The sequence below is a fragment of the Barbus barbus genome, assembly GCF_936440315.1.
Source record: "Barbus barbus genome assembly, chromosome: 36".
NCBI lineage: Eukaryota > Metazoa > Chordata > Actinopteri > Cypriniformes > Cyprinidae > Barbus > Barbus barbus.
This window is the reverse complement of record NC_136714.1, coordinates 6,052,173-6,079,812: the sequence shown is the minus strand read 5'-3', so window position 1 is coordinate 6,079,812 and position 27,640 is coordinate 6,052,173. Positions and strand designations below refer to the sequence as shown.

At 37.0% G+C, this 27,640-nt stretch overlaps 2 protein-coding genes across 3 annotated transcripts; one reads left to right on the top strand and one right to left on the bottom strand.

The window, feature by feature from the left end:
- Window positions 1-1,438: 1,438 nt before the first annotated feature.
- LOC306856043 (uncharacterized protein) lies at window positions 1,439-17,638 on the bottom strand. 2 transcript variants are annotated; one of them, XM_079395011.1, is made up of 18 exons: window positions 17,031-17,638; window positions 16,679-16,754; window positions 16,452-16,576; window positions 15,738-15,983; window positions 14,298-14,780; window positions 13,551-13,611; window positions 12,763-12,848; window positions 4,863-5,249; window positions 4,401-4,646; window positions 3,672-3,733; window positions 3,061-3,176; window positions 2,916-2,971; window positions 2,548-2,758; window positions 2,331-2,388; window positions 2,113-2,221; window positions 1,980-2,028; window positions 1,848-1,893; window positions 1,439-1,749 (listed from the first exon to the last, which is right to left on the bottom strand). In XM_079395011.1, the coding sequence occupies exons 1-18, from the start codon at window positions 17,136-17,138 to the stop codon at window positions 1,596-1,598; spliced, it is 2,679 nt and encodes an 892-aa protein (XP_079251137.1). In that variant the 5' UTR covers window positions 17,139-17,638; the 3' UTR covers window positions 1,439-1,595. The 2 variants fall into 2 exon arrangements, with proteins under 2 accessions (XP_079251137.1, XP_079251138.1); XM_079395012.1 differs by lacking the exons at window positions 1,439-1,749; window positions 1,848-1,893; window positions 1,980-2,028 and having other exon boundaries at window positions 2,170-2,221; window positions 2,327-2,388; window positions 17,031-17,628.
- Window positions 17,639-17,663: 25 nt separating this feature from the next.
- Window positions 17,664-26,262, top strand: LOC306856042 (zinc finger protein 346-like). The gene is made up of 7 exons (XM_079395010.1): window positions 17,664-20,668; window positions 21,038-21,141; window positions 22,106-22,195; window positions 22,285-22,432; window positions 22,750-22,965; window positions 23,856-23,955; window positions 24,045-26,262. The coding sequence occupies exons 1-7, from the start codon at window positions 20,548-20,550 to the stop codon at window positions 24,178-24,180; spliced, it is 915 nt and encodes a 304-aa protein (XP_079251136.1). The 5' UTR covers window positions 17,664-20,547; the 3' UTR covers window positions 24,181-26,262.
- The last annotated feature ends 1,378 nt before the right edge of the window (window positions 26,263-27,640 follow it).

Below are 27,640 nucleotides of genomic sequence, written 5' to 3'. Positions count from 1 at the left end.
ATACTAATCAATTTTTAAAACGGTGTCTAAACATAAATCTAAATATTTTTAGATTTTTACCTTGACTGAATAAATGCTTAATACTTAATAAATGGTTAATAAATACATAAATGTTCTTTGTTAGTTTGTGATAACTAATGCAGTAACTAATGTTAATAAATTGAGCATTATTGTAAAGTGATAAAAAAAATTAATGAAACAAAATGTATCATTAAAATATGATTTTATGTAAATTTTTTAAGCATAAAATAAATACAATCTTTAAATTGTGTTAAATTTGCCACCACATTTTATTGTCAATTGCAGATATTGGGTCCACAAAAAGTATGTTTTGTCCATACTTTAGGACATGCTCATGAATCCCTATATCTGGGTCACAGCAGTTTGAATGAGAACTGTCCCACAGAGAGCCGTCACCCCCACCCCCTCACTCTGTGACATGCATTCCTCGTGTTTCCCTCCATATGCTTTCTTTTCTTCGAGCACATTTGCACATGTGCAGGGCAGAGCAGCAAGACACAGACAAATTTAGTCATCTTTGTTCTTGTAATCTGTTTTAAGGAGTCAAGTGACATATACTGAGAGCCAGTCATGTGCTATATATTTAAACACCATATATAAAATAATTGTTGTGGTTTATATATATATATATATATATATATATATATATATATATATATATATATATATATATATATATATATATGTACATTGTGGATTAAGTAAATCACTTAATTACTAAATTCATCAAAAGTGATAGATGTAATTAAAATTATTTTTTAAAAATACATTCTTAAATAAATGCTGTTCTTTAGAAGTTTCTACAAAAATATCAAGCAGACAACTATTTTCAACACCGTCATAAGAAATGTTTCTTGAGGACCAAATCTGCTTAGAATGATTTCTGAAGGATCATGTGACTCTGAAGATTGGAGTAATGAACTTCAGCTTTGCCATCACAGGAATACATTTTTTTTTTTAAATATCTTAAAATGGAAGTTATTTGCATTTTTAATATGCAACATTACTGTTTACTGTATTTTAATAAAGTAAACGCAGCCTAAATAAGCATTAGAGAGAATTAATTTTTGATAAATAGGTAAGAATTAAAAAGAACCCCTGGAGAGGAAAAGCCCTGAAATCTTAACAGCTTGTATGAAGTAAATATTACCTAATGTAAATTATAATGAAAAGCTGCAATATGCAACTTCCACAAGGTGGCGCTATTACCACAATTTCTGCATACAAATCATACAAAACCTATGATCCTAAAACTTACTGATATAAGTTTAAATAAACTACTAAAAACGATTTCCGATTAAAATTGGCTAAGCAACAGTAAATGTGACCACACCTTAGAGAAACCCCCCCCCACATATACTCCTATATGGATTGGCAGTCAGGCAGATGAACGATATAAAGACATACAGATCAAATTAGACTTTTCATGAGGTGCCAATATTATTTAATGCAATTTTATAAGACAACAAAGACTTAAATATATACATTTGTGCATTTTTAATTTTATAAAAAGCCATACAAATGGAGAGGCACTGAAAAGCACAGATACAACTGTTACTAAAAGTATGTTGACACTATTTTTTGAATTTTCTCTTTCTTGAGAGTCTTTGGCTGTTCTTAGAGGAGTCAATAAGGCAGTCAGTGTTCTCTGATCGAGAAGTGAAGGTGTTACTGGTACAGGAAGTCATCGCTGAGCAGTCTACACTTTCAGAAGGATCAGCAAGGCCACTGGGGAACCATTAATGTAATAATTAATGTTGATCTGGATAAACGTGAATGTGCATATGCACATTAAACATGTTTAGCAAACAATATTTGGACTGTACCAGTTGCTTGTGGAAGAAACATCAGATGGACCAGGTTCACCAGTGCCTGTAAGTAAAGAATTGAATGAAATAAAAGCCCTCATCTGTCAAGCTTTATTGGCATAAACACTAGAAATGAGAAAGATTACACACCAGTTTGTCTCCGTTCTGTCCGGTCCAGAGCAAAAAGCAGGCCGTTTTCCTGCAAAAGTAGTACGTTGACACTTGATACAAACACAATACAAAACCTCTCAGAGAAAGTTTAGACATTTAAAAATGATGTTACCTGATTAGATCTTGACTCTTTCTTTCCCATGCACAAACTGACATGTTCTGGATACTCCTGGAGTGTAAAACATCCCTGACACATGTAACACTTCTCCATCTGTGCTGATCTGCAAAGAAAATACAATTAAAAAAAATATATTTTTATGACACTGCTATTTTAATTTGTTCAACTTGATCAAAATTATCTTTTAGTGTTTGAATGTTTGTTGTACCTACTTGCCAGATTGCGGAGTTTCATCAAAATGTCTTTTGGTCCTTTTCCTTCGGGCAACAACTACAATAACAAAACATTTCACTTCACAAATTTCTTGACCTATTCCACAATTAACAGTAATGTTGGCATCATAATATATACATGCTGAATTCGACTGGTCTTCTTTCTTGCATCTACTTGCATACTGAAAAGTTAAAAAAGTGCTATTAGAGAGCTAACCTTGTGATTGCTCTTCCTGGTGGTCTGCTTCGCCATCACAGTAAGCTGCGTGCATCTCGATCTTGCTAAAGGGGAAGAGTTTGGAGCACATGGGGCATTCCATCCACTGATTGTGAAGAGATGCCTCTTGCTCCATCATCTCCTCCTCTACAGCAGGAGCACCTCCTCCCTCCTCTACCTCCATCACCTCACTGTCAGCGTGAGACTGGGGCTGTGAATGAGGGAAGCTCATTTAAAATTAGAAGTTCTTATTGAAATTCATTCAGATCCTGTCTGGCTGTAAATGAAAGTCTATATGGTCTGTTGTATGAGGTTCTTTTTAGGATGCTGCATTTGAATTGGAACAGAGTTGTATGGTGCTACTGTACCTGTGCAGGACTGGTCCCCATTAGTTCTGGTGTGCTGTTTTGAGTCATCTGAGTCTCTGCATGAAGAACATGCAACTAAATTACATTTATATCAGAGGAAAAGGTATCGTCGTCTTCTGAAGGGCTGGAAACTTGAGTCACATACCTGGACAAATGATCACATCCTCTTCACAAGGCTCGGGATTCTGGGCCTCTTTTTCCTCCTGCTTAGCTGAACATTGTATTTGAGTTTCATCTGAAGTACCCCATGGAGCACTTTTCCTATAAATGAGATGTGTTAGGACAGCTTTATAAAACTGTTGTGGTGCTATGTGTCCTTTCTTTCTAAAGTAAAACCCTGTCCACTTTCACTTTTCCTGTCATTATCTTTATTTTCAAAAATAACTCAAACATTACACAATGTACAACCTATTTTTTTTTGCAGGATTCTTTGTTTGAAAAAAGTGTGTGTGTATATATATATATATATATATATATATATATATATATATATATATATATATATATATATATATATATATAGCAGTAATTGCAGCAAATTTGATGCTGACTGTGCTTCTGACATAAATACATCACCCAATTCTTTCAATGGATGGAATGTGTAACATAAGTTGCAAAAATCTACTTTGATGGAAATATAAACACCAGAGCAATTTACAAACGTGTTTTTTTCTTTTTTTTTGTGGAAAAAAATTATTCCTCTTTTTAATGTAACTATATCTAAGAGTTGAGGGAACGAGACACCTACAAGGTTACCTGAAAGGTTTATCTAAAGCGGCAGTTACAGGCTCCTCATGGCTGAGGAAAGGGTTTTTTTCCTGTTGAGAAAGCAAACAAGCTATCAGTAACAGGTGAAGCAACATTCTTAACATTTGGTCTTTGTTCCAGTACATATAATAAATGGAGCGTCATCTTGTGGTTGATGATGGTATTACACCAATATACAAGTAAAAAAATATATTTTCTCTAAATAAATAAATAAATATATTCCTGAGAAATAAGAGATTCTTATATAAATGTTGCCAAGTTGTTACTCTCATTAATACCCTTTTTTTCGATGTATAGATACAATGCATAGAAAAGGAATATCCACTATGGCAAAGTTTAAACATACTGTGTAAAGTAAAATAGCATACCAAATCGTCCTGTAATATCATTCATAGGTTGAGAATCATCTTTGTACAAAGTTTTCTAAAAAAAAAAAAAAGGCCTGGAACTTGAAAATTGATCGGTGAATATAAACCTTGTTTTTGCCTATAGTGTCTTTTTTCCAAATAATTATGTCCCTCTACAGAGGATACAGCATATAATATCAATAACATATCTTTCTAAAAAAAAATATATTCACAGAAGCTACTTAAAGCCATGGATCCAAGCAGACGTGCTGAAAATCTGACTACATAATCATTTCAAATGGTGACATTCCTAAATCTACAACGAACCCAATGACAGAGTTAAGAGTGATATCAAGAACAGTATACTAACCACTTGCTCATCTTTTGTCTCTGGAGATGACAAAACTACGTATGTTTCACTCGGTCCGCACTCAGCATCCTCCTGTGACCCCACCACAGACTCCTCCTTGGCTTCGTCCTTCTCTTCTTCTACTTCTGTTCTGTTATTTTCTTTCTCTGCCTCTTCTTCATTCTCCTCCTCATCCTCTGACAGCTGAGGAGCTCTGTGGCGCTTCCATCTCCTTACACCAAACGGCCTCCCTGAGCCAGGAAACACCTATATTAAAAAAAGAATATATCATTGGGCAATCTACATTAAAATATTGTATTAAAACAATATTGTTACAGTGGTTTTGGCAGCCATAAAACAATTGTAAATACGTCACATAATTCATCTTCATGAGGAAAGCTGGTAAGTTTGAGATCCTATGCCCCTGAATATAACTGCTGTAAATGACGTTTTGACTGAATGAATGCAGCTGATGTCACTCACTGGCTGTCCCCAGTCTGCTTTGTGCAGCAGCTCTCGCTGGGCCTCCTTCAGGCTCTTCTCGTACACCTCCATTTGACACATGATCACACGTATGTACTCGTCCGGGTTTTGGCCCACGGGGCAGAAAGGCACTCCCCAGTAGTAAGAGATAGTGCATTCTCCTTTTTCCGCTGAACAATGTGGAGATTTACAGTGGGAGGGTTTGAATTCCACACCCTTGGATGCTTTTGAGTCCTCTTCCAGGACAGACCGAGACATCTGTGTGTCTTGTGTAGACGAATAGATTGTGACGGTAGCTGGAGAGATGCAGGACTGGGTTGGGGAAAGCTCAGTCTTGATTGGCTTAAAAATCTTTTCTTTGCAAAACAGTGGGCTGGGGGAAAGAACCTGGAAATGACAACAGATTACAACATAAGAACGATATTCTGGTTAAACCTTGCTGTTAACATGTTCTATAGCTATTGGAATATTCCTGTATACACGTAACAAGCATATCCCCAATAAACTATGACATGCATGTACTTTTTCTATCTGTTTATATCTAATGTCACAAAAAATATTTTTTGTTTGGACATACACAGATATGAATGAATGAATGTTCATTTTATGGTTGCCATCCGGACCCACAATTCTGAGTAGAGGCATATGTCAGATGTTGTGTTCAAAGCTCTAGAAACCATAACATTGTCTCAATCTGGTTATGGCAATAAAGGGCTTACATAAAAGGGTCATTCCGTGTCAACTCAACCAGAGGTCCCCAGCTCAAATCTTTGATTTTGCTAATATTTTTTTCTGAAGAAAGACATATATGTATAGTAATGAAAGCCAAAATATTAAATGTCACGGATGAATATTTACTGAGTAATCAACTATTTTGTAGAGGGGGGTCAAAATGGCAATTCTCACCTGAGATTCTGAGCCAAATTACAAGAGGGTAAAAATGACCAGAAAGATGGCGGCATCATTTTATTTTATGTTATTTTACACAGAGATCGGTAGGTCTGATAGTAAAATCTGTTGACTTTAGCAATCTTTGTTGCATTATGTGCCAATGGTGACCATTCGAAAATGGGGAAACAGCACTTTTCAGGTTTTTTTTCTCCAAAGTTTACATGCCTGTAACTCAAAGGATTAAAGATAGCTTAATGCCCTTTTAGATATACATACAGTTGAAGTCAAAACTTTATATACACATTTCAGAATCTGCAAAATGTTAATTATTTTACCAAAATAAGAGGGATCATACAAAATGCATGTTATTGTTTATTTAGTACTGACCTGAATAAGATATTTCACATAAAAGATGTTTACATATAATTCACAAGAGAAAATAGTTGAATTTTTAAAAATGACCCTGTTCAAAAGTTTACATACACTTGATTCTTAATACTGTGTTGTTACCTGAACGATCCAAAGCTGTGTTTTTTTTGTTTAGTGATAGTTGTTCATGAGACCCTTGTTTGTCCTGAACACTTAAACTGTCTGCTGTTCTTCAGAAAAATCCTTGAAGTCCCACAAATTCTTTGGTTTTCCAGCATTTTTGTGTATTTGAACCCTTTCTAACAATGACTGTATGATTTTGAGATCCATCTTTTCACACTGAGGACAACTGAGGGACTCATTTGCAACTATTACAGAAGGTTCAAACGCTCACTGATGCTCCAGAAGGAAAAGCCATGCATTAAGAGCCGGGGCGTGAAAACTTCTAAAGAACAGCAGGCAGTTTAATTGTTCAGGACAAACAAGGGACTCATGAACAACTATCACTAAAAAAACAAAAAACAGCTTTGGATCGTTCAGGTAACAACAGTATTAACATCAAGTGTATGTATTTTAGAAATTCAACTATTATTTTCTCTTGTGGACTATATGTAAACATCTTTTATGTGAAATATCTTATTCAGGTCAGTACTAAATAAACAATAACATACATTTTGTATGATCCCTCTTATTTTGGTAAAATAATTAACATTTTGCAGATTCTGAAAGGTGTGTGTAAATTTTTCACTTCAACTGTACCTGTCTGAATGCCATAAATATATATATAGTTTTTCAAAGTTTGCATGCCTATACCTCAAGAAGTATTAAAGATATCGTAATATGATTTTAGATTCTAGTTCTTAATAAACTTTTCTTTTAGAATCTTAATTTTCAAGGCCCTACATCTTTCAGTTCTAGAGACATGTGGATCTCAATGAGGCTCCATTTTCAGATTGTTGAATATTACCTATTTTTAGCGGCTGAAAACTAATGTGGGTCACTTTGTATTAGGGGTGTATTGATTCATCGATATGGATCAATACATCGGTGTCTGAGGATACGATGCATCGATGCCACGCGTAAAATATCGATATCTGATATCGGCACTGTCCACATTTTCACATAACGTCTGTCTATGCATTATCGCCAACGCGTGCATTCTCGTTCAAACTCACGTAGCAGGACTCGATATAAGTACTGCCCGAAGGCACAAGGTGAGCATTAAAGACGCTCGGGATTGTTGGCGGAACATTCGAGTGCTGTGTGAGACGTTTTCTGCACACACATCTGAAGCGCACGCACGCACACAGACAGCCATGTCTACACTGCGCTAGGGATGGCTCGATACCATCATTTTAGCTTCGGTACGATACCAGAATGTAATACCTTGGTATCGATACTAAATCGATACCATAGGTAACAAATGACCAGCCTCAAAAGATTAGTGAATTTAAAACAATTTTAATAATAATAATAATAACCAATTCATATCTTAATACCTTTGTATCAAACTGTAACAAAAAACCTACAGGGAACATAAGTTACATTTTGATGTTGGAGAAAAAAAAATAGGGTAACTGAAGTAATAAGATGAAAATATGTTCAAATCTTCTTATCTTTTTAGTGCAAACACAATGTCTAAAAATGTAACAAATAACCAACCAGGAACATAGGTTACATTTTGACTTTTGAAGAAAAAAATACAACTGAAGTAACGCAGTTAATACAACAAATGTTGCTTTATTGTAAAGTGTTATTCTAACAGTCAAAGTAATATTAAAAATTACGTTATTATTTCTCTCTCTTTCAGATTGTTTTCAGATTTCAGACTCAGCCAAAGAAAAAGCATTAAATATAAATCTCTCTCTCTCGGCTGTTTCATGTTAGCAGAAACATCCCCTTCATATCATTGATATTAAATTGATATAGCAAAACTCTCGCTCAATTCAAATCCAACTAATATTCGACTGTGTGAAATGCAAGTGCATATATTAAGTGACCAAAACTTCACTGGTTCACATTTGAACTTGTGCGTTGATCAGTTGTAAAGTCATTTAGATTCATCGATAAATTAGTCGATAGATTCATCTAAATAAAAATAGTCATTAGTGGCAGCCCTAATGTAATTATTATATTAAATCTAAACATTTCAAAATATTGAATGCACTACTTAATTGCTGTACCAACTTATTTAATTTGTATTTAACTATGTAGGTATTTAAATAATTAAGCATTATAGGCTGTTGTCTGTCGGTTTTTTTAAATGACAAGTGAAGTCTACTTTTATTTGTGCACTCACAATATCAACAAAAACGATGTGCTTTTATACTGCCGTCTCGTCTTGAACAGGAGCGCTTCACAAAAATGAACCAAAACTAGCGAATACATGCCTCACAGACTCGATAAACATATCTAGGCTATAGAAAGCTTTAAAGGCGCATCTAATGAGGAGACGGTGAGTCAGGATCGGCAACTTCATCCTTGCGACAAGGACTCTGAAAACACTAGTTTATTAGTAAATAATTCAAATATCTCATTACTTTCCCCTGACACATTCATGGTAATTACCTGCTGGGGCTTTGCGGCAAGCTTTTAGCCTATTGCGTGCGTAAATGAATGCAGAACTCTTCAGCTGTGCTGACGGCTCTCTGCTGCGGGACTCTAAACACTGCTCTTGACAATCGCGGTAGCACGGTCTTGTGTTGTTTTCACCAGCGTGGCAATTTTTTTTTCAGCACTAATTGATGGATGTCTAAAATATAAAAATAAGGAGAAGTCTAAAACATGAATGAATAGTGAACCTTTAATAAAGTGATTTTTACTGCACAGAGTTATAATAAGAAATAATAAAGGCTATAATAAATACAGAGAAACAATAAAGGCTTTAAAATTTTATAAGATTTAAAAAATGTGTGTAAGATGTTGATTATGGAGAATAACATGATGTCATTTAAGAGATTAGCCTAACTGCCTAAACAGTTACGATAGTGTTTATTTGTCAGCATTAAATGTACAGTTGCATGTCTGAGTATACCTTTCTGGGATTAGGCTACCAGACTCTACATATAAATTTATATGTTCTTTAATAACATAAAACAGTATGTTAATTCCGCTATCATTATTTATGGTGTTGCAGTTATTTTGTTTCTCAGTTTCTGATAAGAATGAGGCAGGAGAGGTTTCTGTGAGAGTCTCTACCTATATATAGCACAAATGAGCTTCACCGGAAGATTACGAGCTGGCTTATCTTTATCCGGAAGTTCTAAATAGCGCTCCGTGCATATGGTCAATTGAGCTCTCTTCCGCTTTTTTGTGCAGTGTTTCCGCTACATTCATTCTGCCGTGGCGGCCCGCCACACCAAAAATCATCCCCGCCACGGCTGCAGCTTTTCAGTGACGTCACTCGATTCATTTACAGTCTGGTAATTTATAGTGGAGGAGACGTTAGTCACACACTAATTATTAAAAGGTGAGTGTAATCATAGTAGTGTTTGTGAAACTGATCGCAGTTGATCCGTGGTCCGTACGAACCAGACCTCAAGGTTCGGTTCGCATGTGATTAACAGACTAATTGCAAAAATGAACCATCATACAGTGAACGTTTATCATTTGTATGTGTTTTATCTTGCCAATTTACACATTCGAGTGATTTTAAACCATTCCAGCGCAAGACGAGGCGAATAGAACTTATTTCACTGTCCGTGCGCTGATCTGTGGCCACAGCTGCCGGACACGGCGCCCGCGCACAGATTTTTAAGCGCGCGCGAACACCGAGTTCATTCTTCATTCGCATTCCTTGTGTTTGAACAGACGCATACATACAGAATTATGTGAAAATGGACGTCTCAACAATCATTCTCGATAACGCAGTCACTCATCTTCAGTGAACGAAAACAAGTTAGAAAGAAATAGCATGTGTATCAGTATATTGGATCCATGCATTCGGTCTTAAAGGGACAGCTGCCTATAAACACATGCTGTTATACAGGTCCTTCTCAAAAAATTTGCATATTGTGATAAAGTTCATTATTTTCTGTAATGTACTGATAAACATTAGACTTTCATAGATTTTAGATTCATTACAACACAACTGAAGTAGTTCAAGCCTTTTATTGTTTTAATATTGATGATTTCGGCATACAGCTCATGAAAACCCCAAATTCCTATCTCATAAAATTAGCATATTTCATCCGACCAATAAAAGAAAAGTGTTTTTAATACAAAAAAAGTCAACCTTCAAATAATTATGTTCAGTTATGCACTCAATACTTGCAGAAATGACTGCTTCCATGCGGCGTGGCATGGAGGCAATCAGCCTGTGGCACTGCTGAGGTGTTATGGAGGCCCAGGATGCTTCGATAGCGGCCTTAAGCTCATTCAGAGTGTTGGGTCTTGCGTCTCTCAACTTTCTCTTCACAATATCCCACAGATTCTCTATGGGGTTCAGGTCAGGAGAGTTGGCAGGCCAATTGAGCACAGTAATACCATGGTCAGTAAACCATTTACCAGTGGTTTTGGCACTGTGCGCAGGTGCCAGGTCGTGCTGAAAAATGAAATCTTCATCTCCATAAAGCTTTTCAGCAGATGGAAGCATGAAGTGCTCCAAAATCTCCTGATAGCTAGCTGCATTGACCCTGCCCTTGATAAAACACAGTGGACCAACACCAGCATCACTGACTGTGGGTACTTGACACTGGACTTCAGGCATTTTGGCATTTCCCTCTCCCCAGTCTTCCTCCAGACTCTGGCACCTTGATTTCCGAATGACATGCAAAATTTGCTTTCATCCGAAAAAAGTACTTTGGACCACTGAGCAACAGTCCAGTGCTGCTTCTCTGTAGCCCAGGTCAGGCGCTTCTGCCGCTGTTTCTGGTTCAAAAGTGGCTTGACCTGGGGAATGCGGCACCTGTAGCCCATTTCCTGCACACGCCTGTACACGGTGGCTCTGGATGTTTCTACTCCAGACTCAGTCCACTGCTTCTGCAGGTCCCCCAAGGTCTGGAATCGGTCCTTCTCCACAATCTTCCTCAGGGTCCGGTCACCTCTTCTCGTTGTGCTGCGTTTTCTGCCACACTTTTTCCTTCCCACAGAGGTGCCTTGATACAGCACTCTGGGAACAGCCTATTCGTTCAGAAATTTCTTTCTGTGTCTTACCCTCTTGCTTGAGGGTGTCAATGATGGCCTTCTGGACAGCAGTCAGGTCGGCAGTCTTACCCATGATTGCGGTTTTGAGTAATGAACCAGGCTGGGAGTTTTTAAAAGCCTCAGGAATCTTTTGCAGGTGTTTAGAGTTAATTAGTTGATTCAGATGATTAAGTTAATAGCTCGTTTAGAGAACCTTTTCATGATATGCTAATTTTTTGAGATAGGAATTTGGGGTTTTCATGAGCTGTATGCCAAAATCATCAATATTAAAACAATAAAAGGCTTGAACTACTTCAGTTGTGTTGTAATGAGTCTAAAATATATGAAAGTCTAATGTTTATCAGTACATCACAGAAAATAATGAACTTTATCACAATATGCAAATTTTTTGAGAAGGACCTGTATATGACAGAAGAAAAGGGGCATGGTCCACGGGAAAATCATTGTGTCATTGTGACAACCCCCCAACCATTGTTCTTAAAGGGAAAGCAAACTAATAATAAATCTGATGCTGTCAAAGAAAAATACAAGTGCTCACTGCTCCCGACTAATTAACCTTTGTAACATCAAAAATGATTAATCTATATGTAATTTATACAGTGAAGACTATGCAGTTATTTTACAATTGATTATTACATTTCTATAGCGTACCTGAAAATTTATTTTAGACTGAGCTGAAAACCTAAAAAGCACTGTTTATTGAACTTGTGTCTTTGTTCTATTGTATTTATTTTCTGCTATTGCTTGTAATTTGGTAAATCTGTAAAAAAGTTTTTAGCACTGAGCCCATAGTAGCAGCCAGATTTGTTTTTCCAATTGCTTATTTTCTTTATTATTAAAAAAAAAAAAGGCTAAGCCTATTTTTTTTGTGTGAATGTCCCAATTGAGGTACAGGATGTGAAAATTTCAGATAAATGTTCATGTTATATATTTTGGTTGCATTTGTGAGATATTAAAAATGTAGATGGTTGTTTAAAATAGGTATATAATATCGGTATATCAATCGATACACTCCTGTAACGAATTGAATCGTAATCGTATCGTAGAATTTGAGGTATCGGCAAATATCGTATCACTGGGTATGAGAATCGATATCATATCGTGACGAACCATCCGATTTACACCCCTACTTTGTATACAGCTGACACTAACTGTATTTAAAGCAGAATGTCTGAATCTCAGGTGAAAATTGCCATTTGTAACCCCCCTCTACAAAATAGTGGATTACTAAATCAATATTCATCCATGACATTTAATATTTTGGCTTTCATCACTATAAATGTCTGTATTTCTTCAGGAAAAAACAAACACCAGCAAAATCCAAAAGTTGAGCCGGGGAAGTTTTTGAAATTTGTTTGATTTGACACGGAATGAGCCAATAGGAATATGACCAAATATTCTGAATATGTAATACCCCTCTGTTCAGCTGACAGCCCATTAAACATGCAGTTATTTTTAATATACAAACTACTAACTATAAAAGTACAGTACCTACCTCTTCACTGGCATCATCATCATCCTCATCTGTTAAATGCAAGACCATGTGACTAGTAAATTCATTCCAAGTGCTTGGAGCAGTTTCTGCAGTTTAAAACACAATGAAATTATTAGGGCTAATTCAAGCATTCTGTACAAAATCACATATATAACTATCATACGTTACTGTTCAAAAGTTTGTGTTGTTTAAAGTCTTAGACTTTAAAAAAACATTTGTAGGATTTTTTGATGAATGGAAAGTTTCACAGAACAGCATTTATTTGAAGCACAAATCTATTTTTACTGTCACTTTTGATCAATTTAATGCATCCTTGCTAAACTAAATGATGTATTTCTAAAACAATAAAATAAAATAATGGCCTGGCTGAATTTTAATTTGTATGGAACCATCGCACAGAGAACCCAATAACTTGACAGGCCCTGTCGGCAGGAACCAAACTCAATCTGTGTGGTACCAAATACTGCAAAACACTGCTAAGTCTTGCAGCAACAGTGGGTCAACCACACATGCAACTTCAAGCATTAAGAAACTGCTTTTCTGTTGCCAGAACTCAAACTAAAATCGCCTTGATTCTTTACTAAATGCTAAAGTATTTAGTTCGATACAACTATATGGCCTTAAAGAACCTGTGCATCCTCATACCACTTGGAAATGAAGCATGCATGTTCATTTATATTTGTGCAGTGGCATCAGACAAAGATGATAATTTGAAAACTACAAACTCTCAGTTCTTCTCAGTAAACAGTGCAAACATGAAGAGGAGAGTAGTGCAAGAAATGGCATACCAGTGTCAGATTTTGCATTCTGAGTGGTCTGATCCTCCACTTGCTTTAGATTAGGGGTTTCCTGTTCAAATGATCACACAATAGAGTTAGAACACAAACAGAGAAGAAAATGTCAGTCAGGGGTGCTCAATCTCATCTCTAGAGATACAGGCCAAATCCCAATTCACATACTATGCATCATATACAGTAGGTGAGAGAATCAGCAACATTGTATGCCAAGCATTTAAAGATACCATACTATTTCTGCAGATTTTTACCTTCCTGGGTAGGTCTCAAGTAGCAGGATTGTGCAACTTTAAGTAAAACTCATTTTTTAAAATGATTAGAACATTAGAAAGGATTAATCCATTCAAAATTTAACAAGGTAAAGCTAGCCTTCTACAAATACAAGCGACTTATAATACAGTTCTCTGAGGAATACACACTACCATTCAAATGTTACGGGGTAAGATTTGTTTTTTAATGCTTTTCAAAGGAAGTTTTGTGCTCACCAAGGCTGTAGTCATTTGATCAAAAATGCAGTAAAACAATAATATTCTGAATCGTTTTTACATTTTAATATAAATGTTCAAGATAGTTAATAATAACAGCATTTATCTAAATAAAAATGTTTTGCAACATTATAAATGTCTTTACTTTTTTGATCCTTGATGAACTTTTTTTTTTTTTTTTTTGGTCAAATCAAAACCCAAACTTTTGAACAGTAGTGTACCTGCAAAACCTTTTATTCTAAGATGTCCTACTTACACTTGCTACAGTGACATCTTCACTGCTGTTTTTAGGCACACAATTGGGGCTTGATCTTCTACAAGGTGAAAGGCACGTATCTGGACCTGTGCTCAAATCTTGGCTAACTTGTGTTGGTAAATGAGTATCTTCATCAGATATTTGAGTATCGTCTTCACTTGCATTAGTATTTTTACAGCAGTCTTTGTCCTCTAGCAAATCAGTTTTTCGTTTGAAGTCTTTCTGAGTGAAGACTTTGAATTTGGAAAAGGGCGAATCTTCCTGCTTGGGGGATGAAGCAGCAACACTGTCCTGTGTGTGAAATTTTGAGTCTGTGCTTGACGGGATGAGGTCCTGACTCAGTTTCTCTACACATACTACAGCCTGACGAATGAAACTGCCATGCCAGGTGAAGAGAGGGGATGTCTGGGACTGGGAATCGGAGACAGATCTGAAGAGCTCAGGAGTGTTGCTGATGACTGTCTGTTTATCTGAGGTCTTGTCCTAGGGATATGCATGAGCATAAGGGAAACAAAGGGGAAGGTTAATACTTTAGTAATTAATCCTGTAAAGCTTTACCAAAAAAATGTCCATGCCCAATTATTATATTTTTTTAATTAATACTCTTTGAAAAGTATGCATATGTGCATTTCTTTCTTTTTTTCCCGAGTATCATATTTAATACATTAGAATTTTACAGCTCATATAGTATAATAAAATGAGAATATGGAGCTCATACCCGAGAAGAAAAAAAAAACGTATTTTATTGATCAATATACAATTTGGAGGTGTTTCTCATATTTATATAGCTAAAGAGTAAGATGAAATTTTATAATGCTTGTAATGAAACAAAATTGAGAGATACAGCAGACTACTTGCATAAAATGCATATAAACACCAGCTGTCACTCTACATCACCCAATTTTATGTCCAAGTAAGATGATATTTAAATGTTTAGCTTTATGATCAAAGCTCTGTAGTTTTTATTGTTGGGGGCAAAACATATCATGGAATGCAATAGATTACTGACATAGAGATGTATAAATCCTCAAAATCTGATGTTTCATATTTAATATTTACATTTAAATATGATTTTACTAAAATAAAAATATGTATGGATAATCCAGTAAACCCAAGTTGTTTATCTATCTTAATATATTATTAACAATATAAGCTTTACTCTTAAATTTAACGTCAATAAAGATTTCACAGCAAAAAGATGTGTACCACAAACTGAAAGGGATAGTTTTAAAATTATAATAAAGGGCCTAATAAAGTTTAAACTCGCAATCAGACAACAGGAGGCATGTAGAAGATTGTGTACAACAGATCAGCAAAGTTTTGATAAAGTTGATCCTTTAGGGGCCTTAGAAGTGTGCATATGAAATATGATAAGGTTTTATAGGATTAAGCAGAAAACAATAATTTGATAAAATGTGAAGCCGTTTCATAACAACTAACCTGAGTGGTAGCAGAAGGACTGGAGACCTGAGCTGGAGAACTCTGCGAGGAGGTCGCCTGTGATAGATCAGGCATTTCTGGAAGCGGACTAATCGTTACCCTCTCATTCTCACTGTGTGTCTGATCTCGGCCGGTGTACAACAGTTTTCGCCTCAAGCGTGGTATCGCATTTGTTACATTCTGCTGTGGTTGATCTGTAGACCTGGCTGCTTCATCTTGACCGTCCGATGCTTTTACAGTGCTTGCCTGCAGAAATACAAGCAGCATTTTTTATTAATACCATCCCGCACTTTGACTAGTCAAACTTCTAAAAGAAACTTTTAAGGCTGGAATACACTACACAAATTTTTGCAGTCTAGACAAGTCAACGCTACTTGATGAAAGTCAGAGCCAGTCTGAAGATTTTGGGCAGTCAGAGTTGACAGATTTCACTAAAAATCACGTAGTGTATAATAGTGAAATGTTTGATATTTTGAGATGTTGTTAGAACTTATATAGTTTTTTTCATGCATCTCACAGCAACGAGGCACATGTTTCTAAGTGAGTTTGTTTGTATGTTTTCGGAATGACAAAGTCTAGTAATGTGAGATGACGCTCAGTTTTCTCCATTTACAAATTACAAAAGTGAACGATGCTTAGTGTTTTCAAATCTGTTCCAATTTTAAACGTCATATAATGCATTACAGCCTTTATGAGAACAAATGTTTCACCAACATTAAGACTTTCTGCTGTGGCTTTTTGTATGTTGTTGTCTTCGTGCTGTTGTTTCTGGGCAGCACTGTTTGCTTCCTGAGCGCTAAGTCTCATAGCCAGGCCCAGCATCTCTTCTTCTGTCATGTCTGAAATCACAAGCAGAACAACCCAAACAGGTCTGAATCAAATGCACACATAACTTTTCAATCAAAATGAATGATTTGTTGTGAAATTCGGAGTTATGGTACCTTGTAGTTGAGACTGATTCTCCCTTCGTTTCCACCGGGCTGTCCGAGAGGACAGTTTAAATGAACAATCTTCCTCCTGAGGAGAAAAAAGACTAATTTTAAGATGGGGGAATGTTTGGAAAATCTTACTTTTTTTTTTTTTTGCAAGTTCCATTTGGTGATATTACAGGAAAAGAAACTAGCACAGCATACCCAACACTGAATATCTGGCACTAACAGTGATATTTATTAGAAACCATGATAATTATTTAGGAAAAATTGTTGCGGTCCCATTTAGACAACCCCTAAAACACACATAAACCTTCAAACGAAGCCGAACACAGTATGTGGCTGCCTACTGTATACCCAGTACCTCTTCATTTTCAGAATCAGATATGACCAGGGTTTCTTCGTTGTGCTCCACTCTGCTGACTTTCGCTCTTCTTCCGCCTTCATCCGTTGTGCGCTTCCGGCGGGGCATCCTAACGCAACCTCAACAACATTAATTATCTCTGTGAACACCTCTGGACACACTCTCTGAGATGCTAACTGCTCACAAACTTTTACTGAACACGTGCAATGTTCATATTCGATAATACACCGTTAGTTCCGTCGGTCGAAGGCTTGAAAAACAAGTATTTCGATTTCAAGATATCTTCACAAGCTGTTGTCGTGTCACGTGACATGAGGGAACAGGAAAGACGTTTACGTCACAACCGACAGCGCGCGAGCTAGCACGATTTTTCAATAGGGTCTGGCTGCAGACTTGCACTTGCACTCTCTCTCTCTCTGCGTCCCAATGTCCATACTATCCATCCTAAATAGTATGTGAAATTACAATAAGTGTGTCCCAAAGCGTAGTATGGTGAAAAGAGTATGTCAAAAGTCCCCGGATGGTCTACTATTTCAGGTCGATTTTTGAAGTGTGGATCCGTGCACACTCTAAAATTGCCCACAATCCATTGCGCTTCGGAGAAGGATTCGGTCCAGAACTACAAACACGTATAAAACTCGTTAGAAAAACTACAAACGTGGCGGATGCGCGCGATCGACGGTTAGTTAGAGAGGTTTACATTAAGGGGTTTGGGTTACTAATAATCAACATTTAACCTGGTAAAAAATATTTATTTATTGTTATCCGTGTTATATTTCATCTGCAACCGCAATGTGAACTTTTATAAACATCCATTTGGTCGTTAACGTTTAAATGCATCATTATGCAGAAGATATGAGCAGAATTCTCCGCATGAAAGACCCGCGACTGGCAGATCAACGAGCTACTTCTTTTCTCTCTAATACAGTAGGAAGTTAAATGAAATGAAATGTGGAGGATGTTAACTGTGACAAGATGATTGACAGGCCAGTTTACAGTGACAGGGTGCGACAGAGCGGTAAAGACGCAGTTGTGTGATGATAGTATGTCCCAAAGCTTGCCTACTCTTCTACTACACCCTCAAAAGTGTGTACTTTTTCTTCACCAAAAGAGTACATCCTTTGAGGGCGTAGTATAAGTAGGCACACAGACGCAGCATCTGACTTGCACTCTTTTTTTTCTTTTTTACTTTTTTTTAATTATTATTGCGCAGAATGTCAACACATTCAATACAAATTCAATTACAACAAATACAAAAGAATTTAAAATGCTAGGGGGCAGATTTAACAATATCACAGGAATACATTAAAGAATGAGCAAACTTGCACAATTCGAACAGCTTGTTGTTTCGTTGAGGGTGCCGCAGCATAAATAGCTGCCCACTGCTCCGGGTGTGTGCACTGCTGTGTGTGTTCACTGCTGAGTGTGTGTGTTCACTGCTGTGTGTGTGTGCACTGCTGTGTGTGTTCACTGCTGTGTGTGTGTGTTCACTGCTGTGTGTGTTCACTGCTGTGTGTGTGTGTTCACGCTGTGCGTGTTCACTGCTGTGTGTGTGTTCTCACTGTGTGTGTTCACTGCTGTGTGTGTGTGTGTGTGTGTGTGTGCACTGCTGTGTGTGTGTGTTCACTGCTGTGTGTGTGTGTGCACTGCTGTGTGTGTGTTCACTGCTGTGTGTGTGTGTGTGTGCACTGTGTGTGTTCTCACTGTGTGTGTGTGTTCACTGCTGTGTGTGTGTGTGTGTGTGTGCACTGTGTGTGTTCTCACTGTGTGTGTGTGTTCACTGCTGTGTGTGTGTGTGCACTGTGTGTGTTCTCACTGTGTGTGTGTGTTCACTGCTGTGTGTGTGTGTTCACTGTGTGTGTTCTCACTGTGTGTGTGTGTTCACTGCTGTGTGTGTGTGTGCACTGCTGTGTGTGTGTTCACTGCTGTGTGTGTGTGTTCACGCTGTGCGTGTTCACTGCTGTGTGTGTGTTCTCACTGTGTGTGTTCACTGCTGTGTGTGTGTGTGTGTGCACTGCTGTGTGTGTGTGTTCACTGCTGTGTGTGTGTGTTCACTGTGTGTGTTCTCACTGTGTGTGTGTGTGTTCACTGCTGTGTGTGTGTGTGTGCACTGCTGTGTGTGTGTTCACTGCTGTTTGTGTGTGTTCACGGTGTGTGTGTGTTCACTGCTGTGTGTGTGCTCACAGTGTGTGTGTGTTCACTGCTGTGTGTGTGTTCACGGTGTGTGTGTGTTCACTGCTGTGTGTGTGTGTGTTCACGGTGTGTGTGTGTGTTCACTGCTGTGTGTTTGTTCACTGCTGTGTGTGTGCACTTTGGATGGGTTCAAATGCAGAGCACGAATTCCGAGTATGGGTCACCATACTTGGCCGTATGTCACTTCACTTTCACTTTCACTTTCTTTCAATCGCTGCTTGCACTCTCCGTCACTTGCATTCGACACAAGACGCTGTGGGGGTTAAACGATTAAAACTAATTTAGTACAATAACGAACAGGGTCCTGCAAGTCATCTGTAGGAGAAACAGAAAGACAAGACCCGCAAATCCGTCCAGAACTGCAGAATATGAACGCAATATGCAAAGTTTCTCATTAAGCGTTTTCCTCCCGCAGGAAACCATAAACACTTAATACGGCTTAATTTTAAGATTGCTTCTGTCGTCTAAATGACTAAATAATAATAATAACAAAAATTACAACATTTTTACAACATTTATTAGGTTTTAAAGACAAACTTAATCCACATAAGAATGTGATATTAACTACATAAAAAAATTGCATTAAAATGACATCGCATCACTAATATATAGGGTTTTAATAACAAAACAGGGATTTAAAACTCCACTAAATTTGATGGATATAAAATTTAAGTCATCTCAATAAATTTTAAGTCATAGTCACTTTTTTTATTAATCCATTAAGGATGTTCATTATAACATAATGGGTCCCAATTCAATTTGAAGCCAAAATTCAGCTCACAAAACCCTTCATTTCGAAATAGAAAAGGTAATTTCGAAACTAAATTGAATTTACTCTTACAACAAAATAGTTGTTCAGTGAGTTGTTATTCCTGAAAGGATTCGACTCCACAAACCGATCAATTCTCCAACTAGACGTTGCACTTTTAATCACACCCAGAATCAGTAAAAGATTTGAGGTGCAAATAATTACATATTCTTGTCAAATTGTAAGCGAAATTAAGATTGTTCATTTGTGCATTAATAATAGTTATTAATGTTAAACACTTAAAACTGGTAAAATGCCAGATGGGAGATAGAACGTAACTTAAAAGAATGCCAGCTTCACTTTCCATGTTAGAAAGTAACGTAACGATTTTCTTAGCAAAATAAACCAACTCGCATAGCAGCAAGACACATATTTACCCCCTATACGGATCCTTACGTCATCTGCATTGCTTAGTGGTTGCGTAGACGTGTATAGATATAATTTTGTGAAGAATGTAGGATAAATGGCTCACATATTTGTTTGAAAATAGATAAAAAAAAATGGGTTACAGGATATATGAATAGACTTGTGCAGCGCATGTATCGTCTGCGCATGCGCGAACCGCCTCCTGCAAACATCATGGCGCAGCAAGAGCCGAATGGAGATTTTCCATATTTACCTTCAGGGGCAGCCGAGGGTAAGAGACCGGCGACATTCATTCAGAATAAATGGTGTTACATTCAATGCATTATTTATAAGCAAAACATGACATTTATTCCTAGAATGTACTGCGACTGAGAGTGTGAGGGAGTGTAAAGCATGGTAGCATAGCTCAAGCTCCTCAGTGCTCTTAGGACTGCTGCTTTAGTGTCTAGGAAGAGCAGCGTATCCAAGGTCGATGTAAGACATAGTCTGATTTTTTGTACCTAAATGCAAAGAAAGTCTATTTTAGATTTGATTTCAGCGTTGCATACTTTGCCTCAAAGCAGTTTTGTATGCGTGTCTTTTATATGACAATGAAATGCCGCTTTGTAGTTACTGTTTCTGATGCTGAGCTTTCTTTCAGTGAACCGAATGATAAAGGAGCACAGTGACTTGTTCTCTGATTCTCAGTGTAAAGTGTGTAGCGCTGTCTTAATCTCAGAATCCCAGAAACTTGCACATTACCAGGTATGAATTTACACTCACGTGGACAAAGTTTAAATGATCGCATCATTTCCTTTGTCCCTCAGCCAATAGAGTACAAAACGGGGTTTTGGGGACTATATAGTACTGATTTCAAGTGTTTCAGAATGGCATACTAGCATGCTACTCATACTACTTCTGCAGTATGCTCTGTTTTGATGTATGTTTGCTTTGAAGAACCAGACTACAACCCTTACGAAAATTAACCATGGTTTTACTTCAAATAAAACCAAAAAAAAAACATGGTTACTATAGTTAAAATTAACAATCGTCTTGCTACACTAATCATTGTTTAACCATGGTATTTGTAGTAAAACTGTGGCTATACAAATGGTAATCAATGCGCCAAAAAAAAAAAACACACACACATATGGTTACTACACTTTTACTATAACAAAAGATTTTTGTAAGGGAACAGGGAAAGGTTCTGTGTACTATCAGAGACAAAATATAGCAGAGTCGAGCCACTTGAATTACAATAAATGAGAAACATTTGTGTTCACAATATGACAATTCTAGTAAACAAACTCTCGTTACAGAATAAATACTATTGAAATAAATAGAAGATTTCCCAAGATGGTCGCCCAGTAAGCTGACCTCCCTTAAAAGGGACAGTATTGGGTATGTGGGTATTGGGACAGGCCTGTGGGTACCAAGTCAGGCTGTATCCAACAGTGAAGTGTGCTCAACATGACCTTCCAGTTCCAGCATTTTGTTACATCACCCATGATTTTTAACTTCTGCTCATTATTTGATCAGATACTGTCAAAATGTAAGACATTTTCTACCCAAACATTGATGAAACATGCTACATGTATTATTTCCAGCATGATAACTGACTATTGCTTTGTAAATAACGCTTGGAAAATGTTTCATGACAATTATCTCATGACAAAAGCTCTTTACTTAATGTCATACCTTCTAATGTTAATTTATTTTTCTCTTGCAGAGCAAAAAACATGAGAGCAAGGTACGCCGGTACATGAGCATTCATAGTAATGAAGAGCCCATCGCAAAGCGGTTCAAGCCTTCAGGTGACGTAAGTCAGATAAATGGCCAGATGTGATGGAGACTTATTGAATATTGGATCACAGATCCGGCATTAATGGCTAGTGTTATGTTTTGCAGACCATTTATGTCGACGATGGGGACAAATACAAAGCCTGCAGTGTGTGCAACATGACATTCTCTTCTCCGGTAGTGGCACAGTCACATTACCAGGGCAAAGTTCACTCCAAAAACCTTCGCTTGAAAACCTTTGGTCAGCCGACTCCTGGTAAGAAGACTTGATTATCATCACATTTAGTGCTTAAACTCCTGGAATTATCAGAATGAGTTGTACACTTGTAAAAACATGTTAGACTTGCTCTGCGATCAGTTCTTTTGTACTGGGTATTTTCGTAATGCATTATACAGTATTCCTAGGTTTCATTTTTAATAAAATCTAAGTATATTTTATGCCACAAATGCAAAGCAATTGAGAATATTTTCTGTTACACATTTTCATAAAAACATTTTAAATGATGATGATAATGCATTTCATACTGTTTCACGCTGAATAGCTGACCTGCTGTGTTTTGGCTCATATTCCAGCATTACCTCAGCCCAAAGTGCAGGTGAAGAAGGATGAAGGGCTGCCTGAAGGTGGGCAGGGGCCAGCAAAGCTGGACTCCAACCGCTTCTGCTCCATCTGCCAGGCTTCCTTCAACAATCCACTCATGGCTCAGCAGCACTACAATGGCAAGAAACATAAAAAACACCTGACTAAACAGAAGCTGATGGAGACCTATGGGCCGTCCTCTGCACCAGGTCAGAACATAGAAGTGGGTCTCACTGTCACATTTGTAGATCTTGATGTGGACTTTAAGTGGGAATTACATCAGTAACACACAGCCAGAAGTTCCCCTTTTATTTAGTAATAGAATAATTTATATAATTCAAATACAAATTATTAAGCCAATGAAGTGCTTTAACAAAGGTGCACACTTCACAATTCTGTGAATGTTCTACTGCATTTGCAAACTTACATTGTAAGTATATTATAAAAAAAAAACAAAATTATGGTAATCAACCAGAGTTGATTTAACTTCAAATTTAACTTGAACAAGTTGCACAAAACATAAGGAATAGCATTGACCATGTTTAGATGCACCTCAAATTATGTTTAAGGTCTATATTCGGGTTGCAGCTATATTTCAAATGCAGCGTGTTTATGCATACAGTAATGCAGATGGAATCACAGAATCCAGTCATAAATATGGGACTTACAGTGTAATGCAGAATGCCATGGAATTTGGCTAATTTTGGGTGAATAAAGCACAAGTAGACTATACCGTGAATTAAAACACAATATGTACTGGTGTCTGTGAATATCGAAGTACAAAAACCATTTGAGCTGAAGTGGCTACAGTCTGTCATGCACAAATTAAACAGCGTCGAAACTGTATTTATTGTTTCAATTTTGTGATAAAATGTCAGAAATTTGAAAGCTGAGACTTTTTCATACTAAAAGGAACAAAAGCTTATTGCACATCATCAGAAAACAGACTCAAAAATGGATCTTTTGAATGTTGGTTCAATCACTTCATCAGTATTGTCAACACAGCGCTAGTTGATACACTTATGTATAACACTTACTCCATTTTAACCTTGAAATTGAGGATTTGTGGTCACTTTGTTTTTGTCGCAATTCTTATCAGCCTCCACACTGAAGGGCTACCCATGTACTGTGTGCAATATTGAGCTGAACTCCGTGGAGCAGTACCAGGCCCACATCAGCGGTTCCAAACACAAGAACCAGTGAGTACCACATGCTGCTTTCAACAGCTTTCTTGAAAAGATTTCCCCATTTTGTTGGTCGGCTAATAACATATTCCCACATTTGACAGCGTCAAACTCAAGAAAGGGCCAAATGCATTTCCCGGCCCCCCTGAGAGCTACCAGCCCAATTTCCAGTATCCACCCAACCAGGAAGGACCAGAGTACGTGGGCGAATGGGACAGCTTCAACGAGGGCTATGAGTGAGAAGACACTGTCAGACTGCGCTGCACTCTTCTCATTTGTGACAAGCTTCCTCTGTTTAGGCACGGGTCAATGTGTGTCTGCACTGTGCATCTCCTAAGGCCAGCTTTTCACCACACTACATCTTTTCCTGTTCATTCTTGTCGCTCTCACACACAGTTGAGGGACCACAAACTTTTTTTTGTTTTTTTTCCTGCTCCAAAACCGAAGGCAAGGAGGCAAAACTTAAGAGTGCTGCTTTTTCCAGTGTTAGTATTGTTTATTAGTGTTATGTTACGTGTTTGTTTGGTTTACAAAAATTCATTTCCACAATCTCCACATACAGATGCAGGTCCTGAAGGGGGTTTCGGGAGATGTTTTGTCTATATGTTTGATACTCTTACTTGTTGCTCATTATTTTAACTGCTCAAGCTCCATGTTTTGTTAAATTAATGTCTGTGAAGTTCAAAGCTGTTAAATTTGATAGTGTGCAACATATGGAAAGTTTGTTTTTTGGGAGCTTAGAGTGCTTTGTTTCTTAATTTCAGATTTTCTATGTCAATTTTGAAAGGAAAAAAAAATGAATTTTTAACCAATTTTAGTGATTTATTCAGTTTGTTCTAGGCTGGACATTAGTTGTCTTTCATTTTTCATGGCTCATTTCCATGTAAACGTAAATCTGTAAGTAGGAAGTATACTGTAATTTCATACGCTTACTAGAGATTTAAGATAAGGTAAATTAGTGCTTCAGTTCTAACATCCAAACTGAACTTTTCCCAGTTATTAAAGCGGTCCAATTATAGGAAATTAGCGCCAGATGATGGTGATTTATTTATTTAGTTTATATTTAGGTACAAATTTCATCTTGACATTGTCACGGCATAGATTCCTGCAGTATATTCTGGTGTTACTGTTTAACAAAGTCAAACTAGTACTACAAGCTGATTAGTCATAAATGTACGTGTAAGTTGAAAGCCTCTGTTCAGGATTCATGTGAAAACACTCTACTTATAAAGCGAAAATGTAAAGTATGAAGCAAAAATGCAACACGTTTTCGATGACTTGAGCATATGTGTAATGTATGGCTTGCATTGTTTATTTTAGCAATGTGCATTGCAGATTGTTCTTGGTGCAAGAGACTGATGCTAATGCTAATATGTAAAATCAGCAATAGTTCAATGAGTGTTTAGAACCATCATAATTAAGCTTACAAAATGATTCATGTTTATTAGGGGCAGTTTTTTAAGTCATTGTGAAAGACTGAAGCGTGACCATTAATCTTTGTGTGTTCTCAAACCGAAAGGGCCTAGTTTTTTCTTTCTCCCAAGTCTGTTATGATAGATGTATGTTGGGAATGAATACAGATTCATCAAAATCTGTCAGTGAACCCAAAAGAAGTCAGCAAAAGGACTACTGTAAGTACAGTGTTGCCTAGTGTGGGAGCCTGAAATGTTATATTGACAAATTGCAATGTTAAGGGCCTCTTAGCAGCACAACAGCAATAATGTGCTGGATTAAGGCCTTCAAACATGGTAGCATATATGTTTTTGTTGTCATTTCGCTTTTATTGGTCAATTAATTTTTTTCAACAGACAGTGTGAGCCTAAAGAGATGTACATTACTTTTCATCCAGTAAAATGTTTTGAGAGAAAAAAAAACAAACCAAAAACCTTAGTATTTCAGACTGGTTAAATGAACATACATGCACTCACACAAATTGCTCTCATATGCAGCTTATTTTTCAATGCTGAAATAAGCTATTAAGTGTAATTGTTTTTGTACAGCTAAAACAAACAAAAATGGCCTGTCACCAAAAGCCTTGCACATTTCAGTTAGAACAGCTGTGCCACTGCTATGTTAAAAATAAGATGCATACTTCAACAGGGCAGCTTTTATTATTCTACATTTCACTATAGAAGTCCACATTTATATAAGTTCACCATTTTCCATCTACTTATTTACCTTTTCAATAAAGCTGCCATAAGAAATGTTAGCTACCTTGCTAACTTTTGCTAGAGCCTTTTGGAATATTTACGTCTCCCTACCTCACCCTGAGTTTTGTTACTGTACCTTTAAGAATTCTGTATATAAATTAACTCTCTTGTCAAATTGCTGAATACTGAATTCTAGCCATTTTAAACATTTTAATGTGTATAGTTTAACTTCTGAATGACCTGTTTGTTTGAACATTTTCTACCTAGTTTATATATAAATAAGCAAATACAGATGGGATCATTATTGCAGTGATTAATGTTTCTGACATATTGCATGTTTGGCAACCTTTTTTATATTTTTTATTTATTAATTGTTTTACCCTAAATGATGCAGTGTAGCTTTTAATTTCTTAACCATGATGTTGTAGGGTTAAAACAATTGTTGACAAAACGTCAGAAATATCAATTACTGTAATAATGATTCAATCCTAAAATCTGAAGTGTTTGCTTATTTAAATCCAGAAGGCAATGATTTTTTTTTATTCGCTGGCCAGGCAGTATATATATAAAATACAGTTTTTCCATGATGCCTTCAAAAAAGGTTGCATGGATTCAGATCTTGTCCTCTAGATGGCGTCCTTTACATGCTAGCCCCTTTCCTGATCACTGCTTTTGGTGAATGGAGGACAATAACATTTTCTTTTCTGATAAATCTTCTCTGATATACATTTGTATTAATGTAGACCTCTCAAAGTCTATAAAAATGTTATTCGTTTTGTTTCATAGTGTTGCTAGAACCATCTGTAAATCAAGTATGGATTGTTAGCAACTTCATAGAATTCCCTATGCCTTTTGGCACTGTTATTATCAACCTTTTTTGTTTTTATACTGAAACAGAGGTAATTAATCAACTCCACTAAAACAAAAGCAGTTAACAGCACTATATACAGTTTCTATATCCTTCATGTGCTGTAAATATGAATAGGGATTGTTTTTGTCAGGTATTTCCATTCATAAAAGGGCAGTGAGGAGGAGAGCTGACTATTTTCATTGATAAGATCTATTTACTCGAAGGGGGAGGTATTTGGTGCTTTCCATTCACTGAGAGCGAGGGGTACTGCCCCTCCGGTGAGGTGCCATACTGTATAAACAACCCAGTTCTATGTTCTACCCAGCATGCTGAAACATAGACTCCCCTGTGTGAGGCCAACAAACTCCACCCACCATCATTTAAAGCTTTTCCGTATGTATATTCACTGCAGAAATATTAGCACCATGTTAGGTTTAGCTCTCCTGTGAATTGCAGTTATTTACGAGGATGACAGATTAATCTCTACAAATTTGCCCCGACAAAGACGTTTAGAATTACCTTGCTGTGAAAAGAGGATTGTTTTGAGCTGGCTGTAGCGCAGTGTGCTGTAACTTTAGTGGTTATAGTCTGTAGTTTCATAGTTTGACCCCTATATTTCATCCAAAATGAGGCCCAGAGAGCTTTGGGTCATGTTGAGTGTAACTTGATGAATGAGAGCTGGACTTTGGCAGACCCATTC

Excerpts from the sequence above, each read along its gene's own strand:
- LOC306856043 (XM_079395011.1), bottom strand. The coding sequence starts at position 17,138 with ATGCCCCGCCGGAAGCGCACAACGGATGAAGGCGGAAGAAGAGCGAAA. Across the intron at positions 3,177-3,671 it reads GCTTTAGATAAACCTTTCAG|GAAAAGTGCTCCATGGGGTA; the intron begins GTAACCTTGTAG and ends TCTCATTTATAG. Across the intron at positions 1,750-1,847 it reads GTTTCTTCCACAAGCAACTG|TGGCCTTGCTGATCCTTCTG; the intron begins GTACAGTCCAAA and ends ATGGTTCCCCAG.
- LOC306856042 (XM_079395010.1), top strand. The coding sequence starts at position 20,548 with ATGAATAGACTTGTGCAGCGCATGTATCGTCTGCGCATGCGCGAACCG. Across the intron at positions 22,433-22,749 it reads CTTTGGTCAGCCGACTCCTG|CATTACCTCAGCCCAAAGTG; the intron begins GTAAGAAGACTT and ends CTCATATTCCAG. Across the intron at positions 23,956-24,044 it reads GGTTCCAAACACAAGAACCA|CGTCAAACTCAAGAAAGGGC; the intron begins GTGAGTACCACA and ends CACATTTGACAG.